The 21,547-nt window shown below is 34.9% G+C and overlaps 1 protein-coding gene across 1 annotated transcript in view; it reads right to left on the reverse strand.

The window, feature by feature from the left end:
- The window catches only part of LOC125055586, a 30,180-nt gene extending 16,290 nt beyond the window's left edge, over positions 1-13,890 (reverse strand). Inside the window, exons 1-7 of the mRNA XM_047658042.1 lie at positions 13,679-13,890; positions 12,128-12,197; positions 11,542-11,686; positions 9,537-9,731; positions 8,674-8,707; positions 8,291-8,351; positions 5,119-5,266 (exon numbers count right to left, since the gene is read on the reverse strand). Coding sequence (XP_047513998.1) covers positions 5,119-5,266; positions 8,291-8,351; positions 8,674-8,707; positions 9,537-9,731; positions 11,542-11,686; positions 12,128-12,197; positions 13,679-13,727 — 702 coding nt within the window. The 5' untranslated portion in view covers positions 13,728-13,890. The remainder of the gene's footprint in view (positions 1-5,118; positions 5,267-8,290; positions 8,352-8,673; positions 8,708-9,536; positions 9,732-11,541; positions 11,687-12,127; positions 12,198-13,678) is intronic.
- Positions 13,891-21,547: the final 7,657 nt, after the last annotated feature.

Raw genomic sequence — 21,547 nt, forward strand, 5'->3', positions numbered from 1 at the left:
CTGTGTGGACTAGCCGCTTACCGGGCAATATACAAATCGTCGTGGCATCGCAGCCAGAGTCATCACTATCAGCATTAGCAGATCTGGCTGATAAAGTGCACGACCTTGTACCACCCGCGCCACAAGTGGCCGCCACGGATGCAGTCCCAAATTCAGTCATTGAGAAACTGTCAAGAGAAATTGCAGAACTCAGTCGCCAAGTGCAGGCCCTCTCTGCAAGAGATTCGAGATCCAGGTCGAGGAGTACAAGTCAACGGGGAAGAAGCAACACGCGTTCCCAGTCAAGTTATAGGAAGTTCCCTACCTGTATTTTCCACCACAGATATGGTGACAAGGCACGAAGATGCTTGAAACCTTGTGATTATAAATCAGGGTCGGGAAATGCCAAAGGCAGTCATCAGTAGCGACACATGATTGCCGTAGCCCTACTACTGGTCGCTTATTCATAACGGATAGAAGGACAAAAACGCAGTTTTTAGTTGACACTGGGAGTGACATCTGCGTTTTCCCACGCTCCGTCCTGAAACAGAGGCGACCACGCTCAACCGAACTCAACGTTTACGCAGCGAACGGAACACCAATCGCCATATACGGTGTCCAACAAATGGAACTCGACTTAGGTCTTCGGCGTGCATTTTCCTGGCAGTTCATAATAGCTGACGTTACAAAGGCTATTATCGGAGTCGACTTTTTATCGTACTACGACTTAATCGTAGACTGTCGTAACAAACGCCTGATCGACAACAAGACCAGCCTATCAGCAAACGCAAATCCAGTTCCTGCATCTGATGCCATAACTTCAGTCAAAACGATAACAGGCGAGTCCAAGTACTTGAACCTTCTTCGAGATTTTCCAGAAATCACTCGACCAGCAAGTACACATCGGGTCATACGTCACAATACGGTTCATCACATAAGAACAACCGCCGGACCGCCCGTATATTGCACTCCAAGAAGACTTGCCCCAGACAAACTGAAGATTGCAAAACAGGAATTCGAAGAAATGCTAAGAATAGGGACAGCACGACCGTCAGAGAGCCCATGGTCGTCGCCCCTTCACCTCGCCGCAAAAAAGGACAACGGATGGCGACCATGCGGCGATTACAGGATGTTAAACGCACGGACGATTCCCGACCGATATCCTATCCGGCACATCCAGGACTTCACCCAGAACATAGCTGGCTGCCGAATCTTCTCAAAAATCGATTTAATCAAGGCGTATAATCAAATTCCAGTAAATCCCGAGGATATTCCGAAAACGGCCATAACCACGCCCTTCGGAATGTACGAGTTTCCTTATATGACGTTTGGCCTAAGAAACGCAGGTCAAACGTTTCAAAGATTTGTAGATGAAATGACTCAAAACCTGAACTTTTGCTACACATATTTAGACGATTTTCTGATATCCTCCCCTGACGAGGAGACACATTACCGTCACTTACGCCTCCTCTTCGAGCGATTGAAGGAGTACGGTATGGTCATAAACACATCCAAGTGTGTTTTTGGGGCACAAGAGGTAACGTTCCTCGGCTGTAGCGTATCTAGCAAAGGTATCAGACCACTAGATACCAAAGTCAAAGTGATAAAGGACTACCCCATCCCGAAAACTGTTCGAGAGTTAAGGAGATTTTTGGGGATGATTAATTTCTACCGTCGTTTTATCAAAAACGCTGCCTCGTTCCAGACGCCATTGCATAGCTTACTTACTGGATCCATAAAAGGCAATCACCCCATAAACGTCACCGGAGAAGCACTCCAGGCATTCGAAGACTGCAAGAAGAGTCTATGCCAAGCAGCTCTCCTAGCGCACCCAGACATGGACGCCAAACTAGCGTTGGTCACGGATGCATCCGACGTCGCAATCGGCGGTGTTATACAGCAGCAGAAAGACGGGGTATGGCAACCCCTCGCCTTCTTTAGCCGTAAATTGAGTCCATCGCAAAAGAAATACTCGCCGTATGACAGAGAACTACTGGCGATTTACGAATCAATAAAACATTTCCGACACCTGGTGGAAGCAAGGCACTTCACAGTATTTACAGACCACAAGCCAATCTGCTTCGCATTTCAAAGTCACAAAGAAAAGTGTTCACCACGCCAGTTTCGGCATTTAGATTATATAGCTCAATTCACAACTGACATCAAACACATATCAGGAAAGGATAATGTAGTTGCCGATACTCTCTCAAGAATAGAGGAAATAGTACAACCTGTCGAAACAAAGAACTTGGCCATTTCACAGGGTAAAGACCCAGAACTAAGGCAACTCCTAGAAAGTGGAACCTCGCTTAAACTTGTCAAAGTAACTGTACCTGGAACAAAACTGGAACTTTACTGTGACGACAGCATGCCAAATCCACGACCTTACGTACCAAAAGAGTTCAGAAGACAAGTCTTCGACAGCCTGCACTCACTTAGCCATCCTGGCGCTAAAGCTTCTGCAAAACTAGTGGCTCAGCGTTACGTATGGCCAGGAGTAAACAAAGATTGTCGTGATTGGACCAAGCTCTGTCACCCATGTCAACGTTCAAAGGTCACTAGGCATGTAACTCCACAGATGGGCAACTTCAAGCTACCAAACGGTAGATTTACCTATGTGCATATTGATCTCATCGGACCACTACCTCTCTCGGATGGCTACCGTTATTGTCTAACCGCCGTAGATAGATTCACTAGATGGCCCGAGGCAATCCCCTTGCAAGATATTACCGCTGAAACAGTCGCCAAAGCTCTCGTTTGCAACTGGATATCACGTTACGGTTGCCCTACTGAAGTAGTGACAGATCGCGGGAAGCAATTTGAGTCTGCACTGCTGAAACAGTTATCAGAACTTGCCGGATTTCAACGCAACAGAACCACTGCGTATCATCCTGCAAGCAACGGAATGGTGGAACGGATGCACAGACAACTTAAGGCAGCCATAATATGCCATGGAAGTCTTAAATGGACGGAAAGCTTACCTCTAGTACTACTAGGAATGAGAAGCGCCTTCAAAGAGGACATACAAGCATCACCCGCTGAACTCCTCTACGGCGAACCCCTCAGACTTCCCGGAGAGTTTCTGCAACCAACCGACCAGCATACGACCAGTGACCTCATCGAATACTCAGCACGACTGCGTTCTATTATGAACAATATCCGCCCTCAGCCAGCCGCAAGACACAGTAAACGTAACATCTTCGTGTACCGAGATTTACCTTCTGCTACTCACGTTTACGTCCGAGATGACACCGTGAGAGGATCCCTTCAGCCGGCATACACTGGGCCATACTTAGTCCTGCAACGAGACACTAAAGTCTTTAAGCTACTTGTTAAAGGAAAAGAACAGACAGTATCGATAGAGAGGTTAAAACCAGCCTATATATTTACACCAGATACTCGTTCAGAGACTCGTTCGTTTGAAGATGAAATTCCAAACCCTGTAAGCATAGATAAAGAAGTAAGAATTACTCGCTCAGGAAGAAGAGTGAGATTCCCTGACTATTATCGCCCATCCTAGGATGGTCTCAAGGGGGGAGTCATGTGGCGTAGCCACAATACATTTATAATAATAATACATTAATTAAACTAACTACTATATAAATACAATAATATAATATATAAATACTTTACATACTAATTACACAAATATAAACATGCATAATAACACATAACATAACACACATCCAACAAACATATCATTTCTATATAGCCGTATCGTCGGGTCCCCGAGCATTGTCGGATCGTCCTTGTGTCGTGTCGCACCGAGTGAGCGCGCACGAAGTCCCGCTACTTGTGAGAACAAAGGAAGCCTCGAATGATCGCCGGCGCAGTGACGCGCCCGCTCACCGCTGTCCTCAGTCCGTCTCGCACGCTCACGGCAGACACACGCTTGCTTTACTTCGCTAATCTTTCCGCTTACGCTTTTATTAATTATTTTTTTTCTGTTATATTTATTTTGCTTATGCTTGATGTTAATTATATTAGTTGAGTTTGAAGAATAAACAGTGGTAGAAGTGTCAGGACAGTTTAATTGTGTTCCCTAAATACACACGAACACCTACATCTCCTACAAGTTAAATAGTGGCAGAGTTTATTGTTCTACGGATAATAAGAACTCTGTCTAATTTAGGTAATAGGAACTGTCAGTCCCTATCCGTTCTACGCCCCTGATTTAAGAACTGACTGAAAATGTAAATCTAAGAACTCAATCTTTATAATACATTTACTTATTACCGTTCATAAGTGTACGATGTGTTATATATAATATATATAAGTGGTATTCTGTTGTTTATAGTGGAAAATTGTAAGTGAAATTAGATAAGTCGTTATCCGACATTGGATTCTAAGTCAATATATAAAGAATAATAAATGTTGATTTCTGTGTCATTGTTCATTATCGGTCGTCGGCACAAATTGACCTTTGGGTCAACAAACAAAGAAAATAAAATTTATCGCAATTTTAAACGGCTTTCGTACTGTCAATTAAAAAGAAAATGTACATTAATTGCAGTCATTTTACAAAACGTTTTACGACATTAAGATTGAAACCATAGAGCGCAAAACAAATATCATCAAACATATTCATTAAGGATGTGTAAGGGAATAACTAACCTACATAATAACGTGTGTATTCATATCATAATTCTTTAAACGAAATACCTAAGCCAGCAGTAAATCTAAACTTGGCTACATCAATTTCCACTCGTAATAAGAAATAAAGGCCGATTTACATTATCTTAGTGTTTAGGAGAGTGCTTTAGTACAACTTGAAAGGCAAGTTCTTTAGCGTAGCGTTTACTAAAGCAAGTAGCGTTTACATGTTTCAACTAAAGTACTATCCTAAAGCACTCTCCTAAACACTAAGATAATGTAAATCGGCCTTAAGAAAGAAAACTCTGACCGCATCAAGTGCCACTTAACGTTACTGATATACTAATAACCAGAATAATAAAAAAGGGGCCATGAAAAAATGTATTATAACGCTTTTCACTTTTCAGGATTATCCCCACATGATTGATTGTGTGTACATTATTTCTTTGATTTTTTTTTATAGACACGTTTACTAACACATATAATCCAAAAAAACATATTACTATAGTAATGATTTAAATATTGAGTGATGGGAGTTAACTATACCTGTGTTTCATTGCTTTGCAGTTGATCACGCGCCTGCTTCACCATGTCCTTGCAAATCTTACAGATGCCATCGTCATCCTGTGGGAACGTCATTCGGGACCATACACGTTGCACGCAGTGGTGTGTGGCTTTGCATTCCCGGCCAGTACTGAAAATATCAAATGGCTGCTCAGGTGTGGGGCAATGGGGGGTGGTGGTGGTAATTTAAAAGATATACTTTATTTATATGGACCATGATATGTACTTTAACAAATAGAAGACACCTGTACGTTCTTTCCGTTATCGTATTCTTTGGCATCAATCAAATATATTTATATAAAACTAGCTGGCCTGGCGAACATCGTACCGCCTAACAGTCGATTCTTTTTTTTTTTTTTAATACTTATTCTGCTATTCGGGACACCGGTCTAGCAAAGATATAAAAAAAGAAAGTTGATAAGACAAATACATTATGTCAAAAAATAAAAATTTACCTTCCCGGAACCCCTCCACTAACACTTGAACTTTATGATATGGTATTAACGTTCAAATTGACTCTTAAGTATTACTACGAATATTATGTATGGTAATATACAAAAGTGTTGTTTTTAGACTTTTTCACTCATTTTTTTTAATTTTTCTCTCCGTAAGAACCATCCTCGTACTTCAAGGAATATTATAAAAAAAGAATTGGCCAAATCGGTCAAGCCGTTTTCATGTTATGTCGTGACAACGGAAAACGGGTTTCATTTTTATATATATAGATAGAAGTCCTACATTTGTCTTTTTTTAGGAAAGAAGAGAAAGAAAAAAAGAGAGGATGCCCACCGGAAACCTGGGAAGACAAAATAAAAGAGAGAGAGATTGAGGAAAATGAAGCGAAGCTGAGAGACAAATGGAAGAATTTAGAGGAGACCTTCGTCGGAGTTCGTGTACAAATATTAAATACAAAAATAACATAAGCCTAATGTAATCTTTATTATAGTACTCGATTATAGGGTATTTATTTTACATTTGCCTAAGTTAAATTGTACGAATAGTAGTTTAACCCTGGCGTAGATAAGAAGTTTTAATTTTGTTATCCCGTTTCAAAAACAAACGCAAGATTGTAAGTTGCAAAGTAGACACTTTGGCACGCCTGCCTATCACTATGAAGGTGACAATTACATGACTATACAAAGTAGACGAAATACCAACCGTTAAAACCGGAATAGCTATGCATTATCAAAACAAACTTGATACAGCGAAACTATTACAACTGAAGTGATTGCAAAGTATTAAACATTTCCTAATATTCACATGGATTCAAAAACGACTAGACCGATTGAAATTATATTAAATTCGAATAATAATAATAATAACTATGTATATAAGAAATAACAACTGCAAGATTTTTACTTCCCACATACACACAAGACATGTTTTCGTCTTAGCGATATAAACAAAAACAAATAGGAACGAATTCAATTTAATCTTTTTACATAACATTATAAAACAATGGATTAATTCTCAAACTGCAATGAAGCATTGCGTTTTCTCATGCGCTCCATTAAGTAACAACGAATATAGGTAGAACGTCAGATAAAGAATTTTAACTCTAAACTTTAGCCAATATAACTGCATTGATCTTACAAAAGCGAACAGGGTTCTTCATTAAAAATGATACTGATGATGTTCTACTTTCTACAAAATTAGGGTCTTTTATAGCTACCTTAATTTTTATAAAAAATAAATCCTATTACAACACGTACCTACGTAATACGTATTAACGAAAGTACTTGTCTCCTTTCATCACAGCGTAAACTCAGAGATGAAAGAGTAAAACAGTTAAGGCCATAACAAAGAAACATACATTCACGGCCGATTTCAATTTGGTTTAAGACGTAATTAAGTTGTAGTTTAAAATGTTTAATGTTTTTTTTTTAAGTTGAAGCCTATATGAAGTTTATAGCTCTCTTTAAAAATAATCTATTATTTTCACAACATTAGCGTCATATTACATCCAATAAGCAAGTTGAAAGGGAAACAAATCAATATCAAATTGCGAATCGACCTCAATAAACAATCGCGCGCGCCGTAACTTGTCTTTATGTAATCATTTTTCCTCATTGTACCGAGGGGCGATTATAAATCACACAGCGAATGTCTCACTTGTTATTTCTGCATTATTTTTATGTAAATTAAATATGTATATTTTGTGTATGCAATATAGAATTCCTACTATGTAGTAGTAATGATTCAACTATTCTCTATCCGACAACGAATTATATTATCTAGCAGAAGCCATGACAAAATGTAGAAACGGATCGTGGTTGGGAACACAGAACAGAAAGGACGTGGCCGTTCACCAACCAGATGGACTGATCGAGTGAGACTTGCTGACCACGAGGCTCCAACATGAACTACCAACTGAAGAGAGAGATTCTCTTACCACTGGCTTCTGAGTAGGATATACAAGGCAACCGTGGAAAATGAAGTCGGATCACGTAGGCCTTAACGTACATTCCTAAATTGCTTCAGGACGTACTAGAGAAGAGACAGGTCTTAAGTGAGATCAAGATCACGGTGAATGTTATAAAAGAGGATGAAGCGAGAGGTATGTCAGGACTGTAGCAAATGGAGATACGTGATCTCTGCTTACCTGTTGGGGAAAAAGGCGTGGATAATTTCACGATCGCTCGCTAATTTGGGCTAAATTTATAAGCGATACTAATAAATTGAAGAGCTTTTGAAAGATTTGTTTTGGTCTTAAAATGTGTAATTTATGTATATTCATTGTAATGTGTATTTAACAAGAAACAAAGAGATTCACTTCAATAGAAACAGAAAAAAGACAAATAAAATTGAAGTATTGGGTGTATCTTACAGTTTTAAATCAGTGTTAGGTTATTCAATATAACATATAGCTATGATATTTTATACGACGACCCATATTTCTAGAGTCGTAGAGCAAGCTATGTCAAAACTCAATACGTTTTTGACTCACACATACACAGTCATATTCTAATAATTAGAACAAAAACTGCCATAAACTGCTTATTAATAAAACTAGAGAATTCATATCTTGTCCTTATCATGCCACTTGTCAAATAAACGTGACAAACATTATTTTACTAATCGCATATATACGTATATATTTAAATTAGACGCGCATCTCATTAAACGTAATTTTATCTTACAAAAAATATATTACCTAAAATTGCTGCACCAGTAAGATGGACCCCAAGTACACTTCTCGCTACCAACTAACAGAGCTGAAATAAAGATAAGTGTCATAAAAAAATCATTCAGAGAACTTGACTTAATTTATTTTTATAGGGTGCAAAGGCAGTCATCCCAGCCCATTGACACCCATTTTAGTGGGTGCGTTGCCGGCCTTTGAGAGTATACTTTTTTTTTTAAACAATTGGAGGTCGTATCTCCCAGGGAAGACCCCCACCGGGAGTCGATTCCACAGTTCGCTAAATAATTTAATTTAACTGCGTTTTTAATTAAACTAAATATAAATGAATAGTTTCGTATCTTATCCAGAAAAAAAAAGCAATTTCAATAAAAAAAAACCTGGCAAATACTCACGCTTGTGTCCTTTTGGTTCTGCGGGCGCTTTTTTCTACACAAAAAATGCCTTAATTAATTAAAAAACACTTGAAATTTTATTAATTTAGTATAACAAATTAAAAACAACTAATTAATTACTATAAAAAACGAATTAATGTCCTAATTAACATTTATTTAATTTCGTTTGAATTAATTTATGGATATTGTAAGACTTGTAGACTTGTTTGCCAATTCAGTGCCTGAAATAAGCCTCTAAAGGGAAGACTTTCTATGGCTTCGTATAGAATTCCGGCCGAGACCTTTCTTTATAAGGAAAGCCTACAGTTTACAATTAGGGCGTAATATAGTATATATCGCTTCTTTTAATCATTGCGAACATAGATAGCTCTAGACTTTTGGGTTATTCAATACGTTCAAACCGGGACCTGTTCGACTTCCCGCGAAAATATTGGGTAAAACAAACTTGTAAAAATTTTTAATGTGTATAGTCAGAAATAATTAAAAAAACAAGAAAAATGTTTTAATCCTAACTTATTATTACAGAAAAAAAATATTTTGCTTTTTGTCACGTAACTGGCGTATAAAAACCAATATCTTTAATTATTATGGAATTTCTGATTAATTATTTTCAAGTTATATTCTCCGTAAAGCTTTTTAAAGCTATGTTTTATCCAGTTAACTTTCAATAGCACTTTATTTGTATACCTTCAGGACTGGAGGATGAAGCAAAACTATGGACTTGACAAATCATTATACATTTCACACTACATAAGTATAACTTCAGGAATCGCCGCGTTATATGGGAAGTGGTAATGGCGTTATACGAAAACGCAATATAGGGGTACCGCGTTATAGAGGGGATTACTGTATATTAAACTTACCGTATGAAGAAAATTGTCCACTTTCGCATTCCCGCACATACCAATAACCACACACATCATCTCCGGAGTGGTGTCGGACTTCAAAACATGGCTTATGTAGCCCTCGAGCCCGTCGGTATTGCTCTTGCATAAACGAGAAACAGCTGCGTTAGATATATCACGGCATGCTGTGTTTATTCTTGCGGCTAGGTAATCCTATAGGAAGAATATATTCCTTTATGAACTTTAAAATTTCTTAATTGAATATCAATATGGGCTAGTCGATAGTATAGTAGTTATTAAGTCCTATGCGAAGATAATATTCAAAGGAAAGTATTTGGCATACATTTTTCAATAATATCTCAGTAAGGTGACCAATTTTCTGTGTATATTGGCTTAATAGAGCAAATTCTTGCATGCAGGTAACAAAACCTCCTGCTAAGTAACATTCCACTACTTATCATAAAACGTTAGTTTCTACCTTAAATCTAAAAATGTCAAAACCTAAAGCGTAGAAAGTTATAGTTATACATATATAATACTACCCTGATTAAAAGTATTGATTGAAAAAAATTAAAAAAGTTTACTACATGCAAATAATAAAAAAAATTTTTTTTTTCAAATATTAAGTAATTAAACATACTCTGGACTGAATTTGCTAGGCAACCCATATGGATTATATTTATTGACATATTAAATTAAATATAAAATAAGTTTCGTTAAATAAGCATCTCGGTGAAGGTCGTTGTATATCGGGATCTTAGACCAATTAGAAAGAACTTTTATCGCCGTAACGTTTTAAAACTACGCAATACCATCGCAATTATACGTACTGAAACGTTATAACTTGAAAATATCTACAGCTGAATAAATATAGCCTGTTACGCCAATGATATTGAAACAATATAGCTGATTTTGAAAACAAGTCATCGTCAGCTATATTATTGTATAAGTTACGAACTGGTTTCCGGTGATAAAACCACAAACTCCAGGAAATTATTGACGGCCAAACAAAACATTTATTACTCATAATAACTAAGCCCGCGATTGATCCCAAGGTATTTTGTTACGAACTCTTTAAAGAAAATACAATTTAGCGGATCAAATCTCAATAAATTAATAAGGTTGAAAGACATTTATTCTCATTACAGACAATAGTCACTTACATGAGAACTTATATACTAAAGATACAATTTATCACGTCGTGGGTCATTGAAGAGCTTCAAGGATGAATTAGCGAAGTAGAACTTGGATGGACTTTCATTTACGTAGAGAACTGGGATCACTCAAGAGATGGTCTTTTAGTCTTAATTTAATTTAAATATTGCCAATTAATTAGTTTAAAATGTATTTTAAATTCCTTTTGGTTACATACTAAAATATTTGTTTATTAAATTCAAAATAATTAAACAATTATTTTTAACTATAGTTTTAGATTTTTATTCTAGTAGTTTACTATGCTTTCGCTTTCGAGATATTTTCATAAGAATTCCTGGGCCCAAGCAAACCGTGTCATTTTCTAGTACTTTTACAAATGCTAATAATATAATTAGAGCAGGATTATAACCGGTATAACTTTAATTTAAAAAAATGTGAGCCGTCACGGGATGCCTGGCAGATGTGAAACATCGACATTATTTTGTAAAAGTAAAAAAAAACAAATATTATTTATTGTTAATAAATAAATAATTACAAATTTATTTATTTATTTATGATTATTTATTCATTATTTTTTTATTTTTTCCAGATAACGATGACGATATTTATTGATATACATTTATTTAAATTAAATTCAAAAATTTACGAATTTATTTCAAATCGTGACTACTTAATTCGTTTAATCAGTGACTTCGACACACCGTACACACTACTGCATATAGACTGTATATTATATACCATCATATACGCCAGAAATCGGTTTTACGTGCGGCTATAGATGTTTCACATCAAAAATTAGTCTAAACCTTGCAAGTAAAATGTGAAAAGGAATTTACTATCTCTGATAAGATAAGAAATATTTACTAACCTCATTAATGAGGTCCTTAACATCCTTCAATTGCCGGAAGAGACGTACAATTTTGTCGGATGCTTCGTTTAATTCGTAAGATGTTTTCTGTGTCTCCCAAACTGTACTAATGCAGTGACCCACTGCACCGCAGTCTGAGGCTGTCCTGTTAATTGAAAACAAATTATGCACACAAGTTAAAATTTGTCAGCATCACATTTGCATTAAGTAACTATTACCTTCTAGTTCATTACTGTTGAAACATTTTCATGACTCAACCCTCATAGACAAAAAGCTATTAGCAATTGAACTTAATCGGCACTGTCTAAATTGTATTTACAGATTAAAAATATAAAGAATATTATAAACTATAATTGTTGTTATTTTCTTATTAAGTTGCATTGTTGACAATGTTAAGAACATATCTTAGCGTATGTATTAAATTACGAGTAAATAGTGTGTGTATTATGTTATTGAACTATTATTAATGGGAATTGATAATTTATTTTCTAACTTGTTGTGTTCAATTACTAATGTATTGACTTTTAATGCCGAATTGCTAAATAATGATCTATTAATGACTTAAATCAATATTAAAACCACTTACTTTAAATCTTTACACCAATATTCTGGTCCTTTGGAACATTCTTTGGGAATTTGTCTAGCTGTAGACAAACCTGTAAAAATAATGGGATTAGCACCTTTTGGAGCAAACAGGCACTGCATTTCTGATCAATAAATTATTCTTTTAGGGAAGCAAAACTATAAATGTTTAGATTTAATGAAATTTTTGTAAATTTTGTCTACAATATGGCTATTTAGTCATATTGCATCAGCCATTCTTTTCATAAAATCACAACATACAAAGTTATGAAAAATTAATATTCATCAACTATTATATTAGATATACTAATAATAAACAATTTTTTTTTAAACTGAAAGGTATCACTCAATACAGAGTATTATATATATATACTATAAAATTAAATATAATAACACTACATATTGCATTCTACAACAAATTCAACAAAAAAAATTACCAATTATTTTCTGAACCTTAAATGGCACATATTAAAATTTGCGTCCCGTCCAATTTTTAAATGTTATTTCATGTTCATTTAAATGTCTACAACATTGCTTAAAAGTAACTACCAGGTCTAGGTTTACTAAGTGTGACTAGTTTCTACATAAATTTTATCAAAAATAACATATAAAATTGATTTTTAACAATAAGCAATTTATAGCCACATATTACAGAAAAAAGATTTTGAATACAATGTGTACAATTGGTGTTGTTCTATTTATTTTTCTACTACATATAAAACAAAGACATTCGGGACTATTCCTTCTACTAAAATAATTTATAGGTTCAAGTTATATGGTCAAGATTGTGGGTATAAGCATCAAAGTTCTGAACCCTCTGGCATTGAAAGTGTTCATATCTATATCTTTGGAGGAATGACTTGTTTACACAAGATAAATATTATCTATGAACTTTGTTGAAAATATTTCTTGTCATATTTCACTTTAACTATACATATTTAAATGGTCAAAGATTATAAACATAATATTTGAAAGGAATAATTTTAATTGCATTTCTTTTTTCTTTCTAAAACAAAAGTTCAAACTTTTTGATTTAATTTATATATTTACATTAATTTGTAAATAAACTACTAATTTAGCATTGTAAAATAAATGCCAAATGTTTTTATCAGAGGTTGTTAATCTATTATGATTCATTAAATAACATTAGTTGCAGTATTGCTCCTGTAATTAACAAAGAAACATGCTAAAATCAAACATGGCATGATAAAAATTAATATTAATTATCTCTCAAAAAGTTTATTACATATTATACTTGTTTTTTTTTAAATAAGCAAGTTAAGTTCTTTTTCTTTCTTGTAATATTAAAAGCAAGCTACTTTCTCTTGCTTATATCTCGTATTTTATGAGATTACTAGTCTAGAATACCCTCCTAAAAATATAGTTTTAATTCTAGAATATTCTAAAAGAAACATTTTCTTTATCTTAATCATTATTGCTCACGCATATTACTGCTAAAATAGGACATAGTATTACGCCAAAGAAAAAAATCAACAAGGGCAACAACAATAATAACATGATCCGATTAACTTAGAAAAAATAAAACAATACTTACCAACTAAAAATAGAGATATTGAAAGACAAACAGCAATAGTGTTTGCCATGATGAGGCTGCGTTGTGAGCTCTTCGACGAATATTCTAGCTTTACATGGGGTGATAAATTACTTTAAAATTTTCACTTTGTGTAAAAACTTTATTGCGTTTTGGCCCAGTAAGTTGTCAAGTCACTGGCTAACAACAGCACAGATCATGGATAACTGAAAATTCGTGACATTGAATGAGTAAATCAGTAAACACAAATATGACAGAATTATGATGAATGAAGTTTGAAGTTGGCAGTTGCCCTAACTACAATCTGTTAATCACAGACAAAAATGTAGATTATATATATCAAAACTACTTTTCGGCATCAGTTTTCAAGAATAAAAAGATAGTTTATTAAATATAAAAAAATCGTATTCCATGTTTATTAAAAAAAATTCAAAATATTGTTTAAGAAATTATAAACAATAGTCTTTTGACTTGCAAGATAAACCTCAGGAGCAAAGTAATAACTTTGGAAACTGCTCACTAGATGGCGCTAAACTTGAACAGCAAAAGTAGATTTTCTACTCATCGCTAGGTGGCACGCAGTAGTTTATCAGATACTTGTTTAAGGATGTAGATATGCATGTTTTCGGTTATATTTAATTATTAACTTCTTTAAAACTTTCTTATTGTTTGGATCTTTGGAAGTCTTCTCTTTCATAATTTGAATCAGTGTGGCGCAACTTTACTATAAATAAAAATTTTCTGTATCTATTCATCTGTATCATAGGTGTATTACATTCAGCGAGGCCAAGTGCTTTGGTTGCTAATTCGAAATTCTAAGCTGTAACAGCTTACAATTTGGCCTATGCCCGTGAGAAAATACACCAAAAATTATCACTACATTGCCTAATAGATAAACTACCTATTACTCTTGTACGTAATAGGTAGTTATTGTTTACTAGTTATAAAGTTAAATTCGTGTACTTATTTATGCTCGGGCCACATTTTAATACATATCCGCCGAGGTAGGTCTCGGTTAAAGGTAGGTTAGATTCAGTAATATAACACAAAAGTCGTTCTTTATTTACTACGATATTTGCAAAGAGAAAACAAAAAATCTAAGAGAATATATTTTTTGCTCTACAATTAGGTTTCCCCGAGGAAGGAGCGGGTCGTAATAAAATTAAGAGACGCCGGGGCTCGGTCGCGGTAAGTCGAAGCCTTCGGGCATAAAACAAATCCGCTCGCTGGCCTCTGGGCGCCGTAAGAAAGTCGTGGAGCCGCTTATAAAATATTTCTAAATTAAAATATTATTATAAAACAATTTGCACTTTGCTAAAGCATCTGCTCATATGATATTACATAACTATATATAATAATAATAATAAAGCTTTATATAATTCCATGCATAGTACATATTTAACAATACAATTTGGTACTTATTAGTCTATAATAATTAATAACAGTTATTACGCTTGTATGAATTATTTGATTTCTAATTATAAATTCTATTTTGTAATTATTATTTGTTTAATTTATTTATTGCTTGATTATTAATTATTTTATTTGAATTAACTTATACATAATTAACTTATATAAATTTTTATTAATAACAGTATTGCTTACGCCTGAAAAAGTATTTAGTAATACGAATACGAAGCAATGGATATATTTGCGAAAGATTTTAAAAGAATTCATGAATGTAAGTAGTTAAGTAGTTTTATTGTCAAATACTTATATAATTTGTTAGTAGTTTAAGACAGTATTTGTTACCGTAAGTATTATTGTTAGGATTTTGTTGTTAAGAATAAATAATAATACTCCAGTATCGCTACAACGCTTAATGGGTCTTGATTTCAGGTTGAATCCGTTTCTTTGTATGTCATAGACACGTAGTTGATCAGTATTCTGTCTCGTCTGACACATCAGACAAGTTTTAGACACACTTAGACAGCAAGTCTATTGGTACACAGCTGGGGTTCGAACCAACGGCCTCAGGGATGGGACTCGCACGCTCATGCTACTAATTACACTGCTCTTTTTTCTCAACGACTGTGTGGGTGGGTGGATCAAGGGTAACCCATTACCATGTCACCAATGCCTTTGGTCACATGATTAAAAGGTAATAAAACATGTAAAAAATATTTAACTCAATGGTTTGGTTTATGTAGTTTCGGCCTGTGACCTATAGGGGGCCGTGATTTTAACAGCTGATCACGTGATGGAATGTAGACAATGCTACGCTGTTACGCGGATCGCTGGTGGCGCTGCGGGTTTTTAGTGGGTATGCACAGTAGCGAGTCCCACATAACCCTCCACCACCAGGCAGTTGCGCCGCGGGAGCATATGTTCCCCACGAAAAACAAAAGTGACTGTCATTCCGGACATCGAGCGTTCGAATCACGGCTGTGCATCCATGGATTTTTTTTCTTTGTGCACAATTAGCATTTGCTCTTACGGTGAAGGCAAACATCGTGTGGGATCCGTCATGTCTCAAAACCAAATATCGACTTGTGTCAGACAAAGCCTATCAGCTACTTGTCTATGAAATAAAAATGATAGAAGAAAGGAATGCAATCTGAACCCGTAGGCTTGAGTGCCACTGAATGATTATTTATATTGAAGCCATATCTATCCATATCATATTGATATGGAAGTCATATCAATGACATAGATGCAGATAAAGTGCAACATATATTTTGGAAATCATTTTGTTGCCGCCATTTTGTGGCTGATGTTACTATCACGATATGGCCTTGGTTCACAGACAATATTAAATACTTTGATAACCAAATCAGACAGTTGACTGTTACTAAAGTTACTAAATCTGAGGCCAAAGAGGTTGTAGCGCCACTGATTTATTTTAATAAAAATTAGCGTGAATGATGTCTCCATAGTTTTCCGTTCACGTATCCGTCGTCCATATTCTGAATAACACTTGAATAGCTCGTCCTAAAGCACTGACATAGCTGTTTGTGTTCATACAACCACGTGACATGCTTTTGTACTCGAATATAAGATTTTTTGTGTACAAAATATTGATAGTATTTATTCGTATAAAAAATACTTAGTTCTATACATGACCGTATCATTAGACATTTTAAACCAGTTAATTAACGTTTTGTTCATACATATATATTTTCAATAGACTTATCAGAGAGTTAAGGAAAAAAAATAAACATATATTTAACATCTAATTTCTCGATTGAAATATACAAAAATGTGTACCTCTTTGTGGGTTAAAGGCAAAACAATAAATGTTAACAATAAAAAAACAGTGGCGCTACAACCTTGTTAGGTCTGGGCCTCAGATTTTTGTATCTGTTTCATGAACAGTCGTCAATCTAATAGGCAAGTAGGTGATCAATGTGCTTGACACAGCCGTCGCCTTTTTGGGTCTGAGGCTGATTCTCAAGATGTTTTCCTTCATCGTGCAAGCGAATGTTAAATACGCACATATAAAGTCCATTGGTGCTCAGCTGGGAATTGAACCTACGCCCGGATGAGAGTCGCACGCTGAAGCCACTAGGCCAACACTGCTTTTAATGTTTACAATAAGTGAGTGTAAAACAGTCATATTATTTGGTCGAAGAAACGCTTTCATGATATACCTATTGAGGCTATAATCTATGAAGCACAATTATAAGCACGATATGCATATGTCACCGTAAAATTGTAAAAACCGTTAGATTGTAATCTATCTCGCGAGATTGTAAACTGTCGAAAAATTGTGAACCTCAACGAACTGCTTACAAATTAACATATTGTTATTCGGTAGTTATATGAAATTGTTGGGAAGTAAAATTAATCTGTAATTGACCAAAGAAGTTTGAATGATAACTAAGTTAGTGTAGTACAATCTACCGAATAATAATATGTTAAATTGTCAGCAGTACGCTGAGGTTCACAATCTTTCGACAGTTTATAATCTCGCGAGATAGATTACAATCTAACGGTGTTTACAATTTTACGTTAACACATATATTTCATAGATGTGAAAGTGGTTCTCAAGTTCAAAGACCCTTTATTCCTTTAGCATTCCAAATTTACAATTGCACGCAACATTCTACCATAATCTACGGGCAACGTGTCGCGAAGTTGCCCGCAGTTAGGAAAGATTTGTCGCGTCCGCCAACTAATGCTACTTGTAAGTAAAAATTATGATTATCGCTCGCCGAGAGCTGAGCCCTTGATCCCTAACTAACGGTCTCTGAGACGCAGACTTTCCTTTTCGTCTCAACTATAACTCTTTTTTATTGGCCGCCGGTGCACGGACGCTGGATTACGGTGGCCTAACTGATCACTGCTCTTCGACGATAAAATGATCTTAAAAGCGGTAACTAGGTGTACCTATAAATTGCTAAACTAATTGTTTACCAATTTAAACGCTTTATCGTACTATTAATATCCTATTTAATACTTTGCTGTAATTGAAAAGTTTTTTGTATGAGACAAATAAAAGAGTTTTAAAACCACATTAATTGTTATTTTTACACCCAAATATACAGTACGTATTTAAAATATTCTTAACCTACATAGTAATAATAATAATTCAAAATTGATAATTAGAAAATTAAAACAAACCTCGATGTGTTGCGATACTTATTCGTTGAGCGAGGAAAGCACCAGCTCTAGGGTTACCGGTACTATCTACCAGGCGCCAACTTAATTCTTTAATTAGCGCCTGTGCACTTGAACCCCACTTTCCAAGAGTATCTACTCCATAGGGAACAAAATCATAGTTGGCGAAGTTGGTTTCTATATTAAAATACTAGTTAACGTTCAAAGTGACACGAGAGGATGAAAATTTCAATAGGTATTTTGTGTTAGTAGTAATTATAAATAAGGGATTAATTATTGATCATATCTTTGTCAGCTTTAGGCTCGGCTTCCGTGGTCGCCTTAATAAACGAAGACCTTTGTATTACAAACTAACTGTTACCTTAACATAATAGACCCTCCGACGCAGTTAATATTTTTAGTACAACAGCATTGATCAATAAACAAACTATAGGTAGATATAACTACACTCTTACCTTAACGGGAGTACATTAGCAGTGGCTTAATGGCTTCATCGTGCGACTTCCATCCCTAAGGTCTTAGGTTCAATCTCCAGCTGTGCTTGAACCTTCTATCTATGTGCGTATTTAATACTCTCTCCTACGGTGACGAAAATATCTTGAGGAAACTGGCATGGCAAAAAGTCGTCCGCGTCTATTCTATTAGAAGAGAACAAATGATTACAAAATAGTTACCGGAATCTGAGGTTCACACGTTAAACGTTGTAATATATTGACTATTTTATTACCGAATCGCCTTTTAACAGTATCTTTATATTTTTTTCACCGTTGTGAGGGATTTAAATGAAAGTAAAAATTTTAGACATCAAAACCTGTTGACAGATATGATGACGGATGTGTACAACAGTTGTGCATTTTGTTAAATTAATATTACCTACTATCATTTTAGAAGAAATCAACATTTAGCGATATCCGTCTGAATGTCTAAAACAATTATTATATTATTACTAGCTGACCCGGCAAACGTCGTTTTGTCATGTATATTATTTCTTGTAAACATTTTTTAGTTCAATAAAAATAACTATCTACTATAATAAAAAATTGGGGTTAGTCGTAGAGGGGTGAAAATTAGGGGTTGTATGTATTTTTATACGCTGTATCATAATAAAAACAAAAAAAAATTGTCTATAAAATAAAATTTTGAAGTGGACACTCCTTATCACTTAGGGGGTTGAAAGATAGATAGTAGCCGATTCTCAGACTAACTTAATATGCATTAAAAATTTCATAAGAATCGGTCGAGCCGTTTCGGAGGAGTATGGCAACGAAAACTGTGACACGAGAATTTTATATATTAGATTAGGAAATTTAGTTTAAATAATTCGTATTGTTTAATCGGTAAAAACATCGATCTCGTAAAACAATTTCACGTTCCACATCAGATATGTCAGTGTCAGGATTAGCTGGATATCGCAAGGCGCATTTTAAATTTAGTTCAAAATGGATTTTTACTAATACTTTTTTCTGGTTCCCTTCGCATAGATACAACTCTTTGAATTCTTCTTTCATCGTTACTGTGCAATACTCTGCCTGTAGCCGAGTAGATTTACATTTCAGAAACAATTGAAAGAAAGAAAAACTTTATTATACATACACACAAAGAAAGTGCACTAGCCTTAATAATTTCTACATAACACTTAGGGCCTGTTTCACAATGTACGGATAAGTTCTACATAAGTTCCAAATTAGCTATTTATTACTTATTGGTAGGATAAACACTATTGTTGCGTTTCACGACTGTCAGATAACGCTATTCGTCACATAAAGTCCGCAAAAGTTATGAGTCCGATGAATGTCAAATAGCACAATTTATCTTCCAAATAATTTATGTTGCATAGCTATTTGGTACTCTATCCATACATTGTGAAACATACCCTTACAATTTTATAATTACTTGCACAATAAGAATACTTTCAAATTAACAATATTGTATCGATAAACCAATTCGTTACTTATACACATGTCAAAACATTTCTTCATTAATAAGTTGAGTTTTTAATTTATGCATAGTTTTATGTTTTAGTTCTGTACTTTTTAAGTCTGGAAGAAGCTGCTTTTCGACCTTTTACATCTCTTATTTTTTCAATGTAATAGGAGGCAAACGGGCAGGAGGCTCACCGGATTTTAAGTGAACCGCCACCCATGGACCCTCTCATTGCCAGAAGGCTGGCAATTGCGTTGCCGGCCTTTTAAGACTTGGTACGCTCTTTTCTTGAAGGACCCTAAGTCGAATTGTTTCGGGAATACTTCAGTGGGCAGCTGTTTCCAAGTTGTGTGTTATATGATTTAAATAAAGTTATTATTATCATTCTTGGTTTGATTTCCTACAACTTTGTTTCCTAATCTTACTAAATGAAAATACCTTCAGTTATAAAATAAATAGATTTTATGACTAGTTAAGATGTAAAATAAAACTTTTGAGTGCTCAAATACTATGTCGATAACATAGATAACGCACGTAGTATCAAATTGCTTGAACTAACATTTACTAAATTACTAATATTTGTAATTTTTATAGGTTACGTTGTTCATTCATATTATTTCAACCTTTTTCTAGGACTCAGTATCAGTATTTCATACTCGTGAACGGGTGCTACTTGTGGTGACTGGTCGGACTTGACATGTGGAACATGGTGTAATACAACTTTAAATTAAACAAAAAACTTGGCAATTAAAAAGAGTGGCGGAGAGTTTATTGCCAGTTCATCTCGTCCGTTTTACGCCCTTGATTTGAGAACTCAAGTTACGCAGTCAATGTAAAATTAGAAGCATTTAATATGTATTTATTTATTGACGTTCATAAGTGTACCTTTATGAATAAATGATTTTGATGTTAGGTATAACATTCCACGAATATTTTAAATACCATATTTATGCTAGGCTAAATATTAATCATACAATATAATTGAACAAAACATCTAGCGGATAACTTCAGTAGTCATCCATATATAGAAAATTTAAAGGATTAGGGAACGGCGAAGCAAGATGGTGGAACTCAATTCGTTTTCAGGAGTGCAATACAATATTACATAAACGAGTCCCCGAGGGTCGCGAGGCAGCCACGGTCGATTAAGGAAGCAGTGCATCGTTGCCATGGTAACGCCGCCATCTTGCCTCCTCAGTCACCCCCACTACTGTAAACAACCCTGTATTGCACTGAAATACTCGATATATTTAAAAGATTCAACGTTAAATCGCTTTTAGATGAACCTACGACGTTTTGAAAAACATTTATTTTTCTGTAATTTGTTTGGATATTTAGTTTCTATATCATTTGAGTGTATATAAAAACAACCAACTGCTATTAAAATAT

Source organism: Pieris napi, chromosome 13, assembly GCF_905475465.1.
Source record: "Pieris napi chromosome 13, ilPieNapi1.2, whole genome shotgun sequence".
NCBI lineage: Eukaryota > Metazoa > Arthropoda > Insecta > Lepidoptera > Pieridae > Pieris > Pieris napi.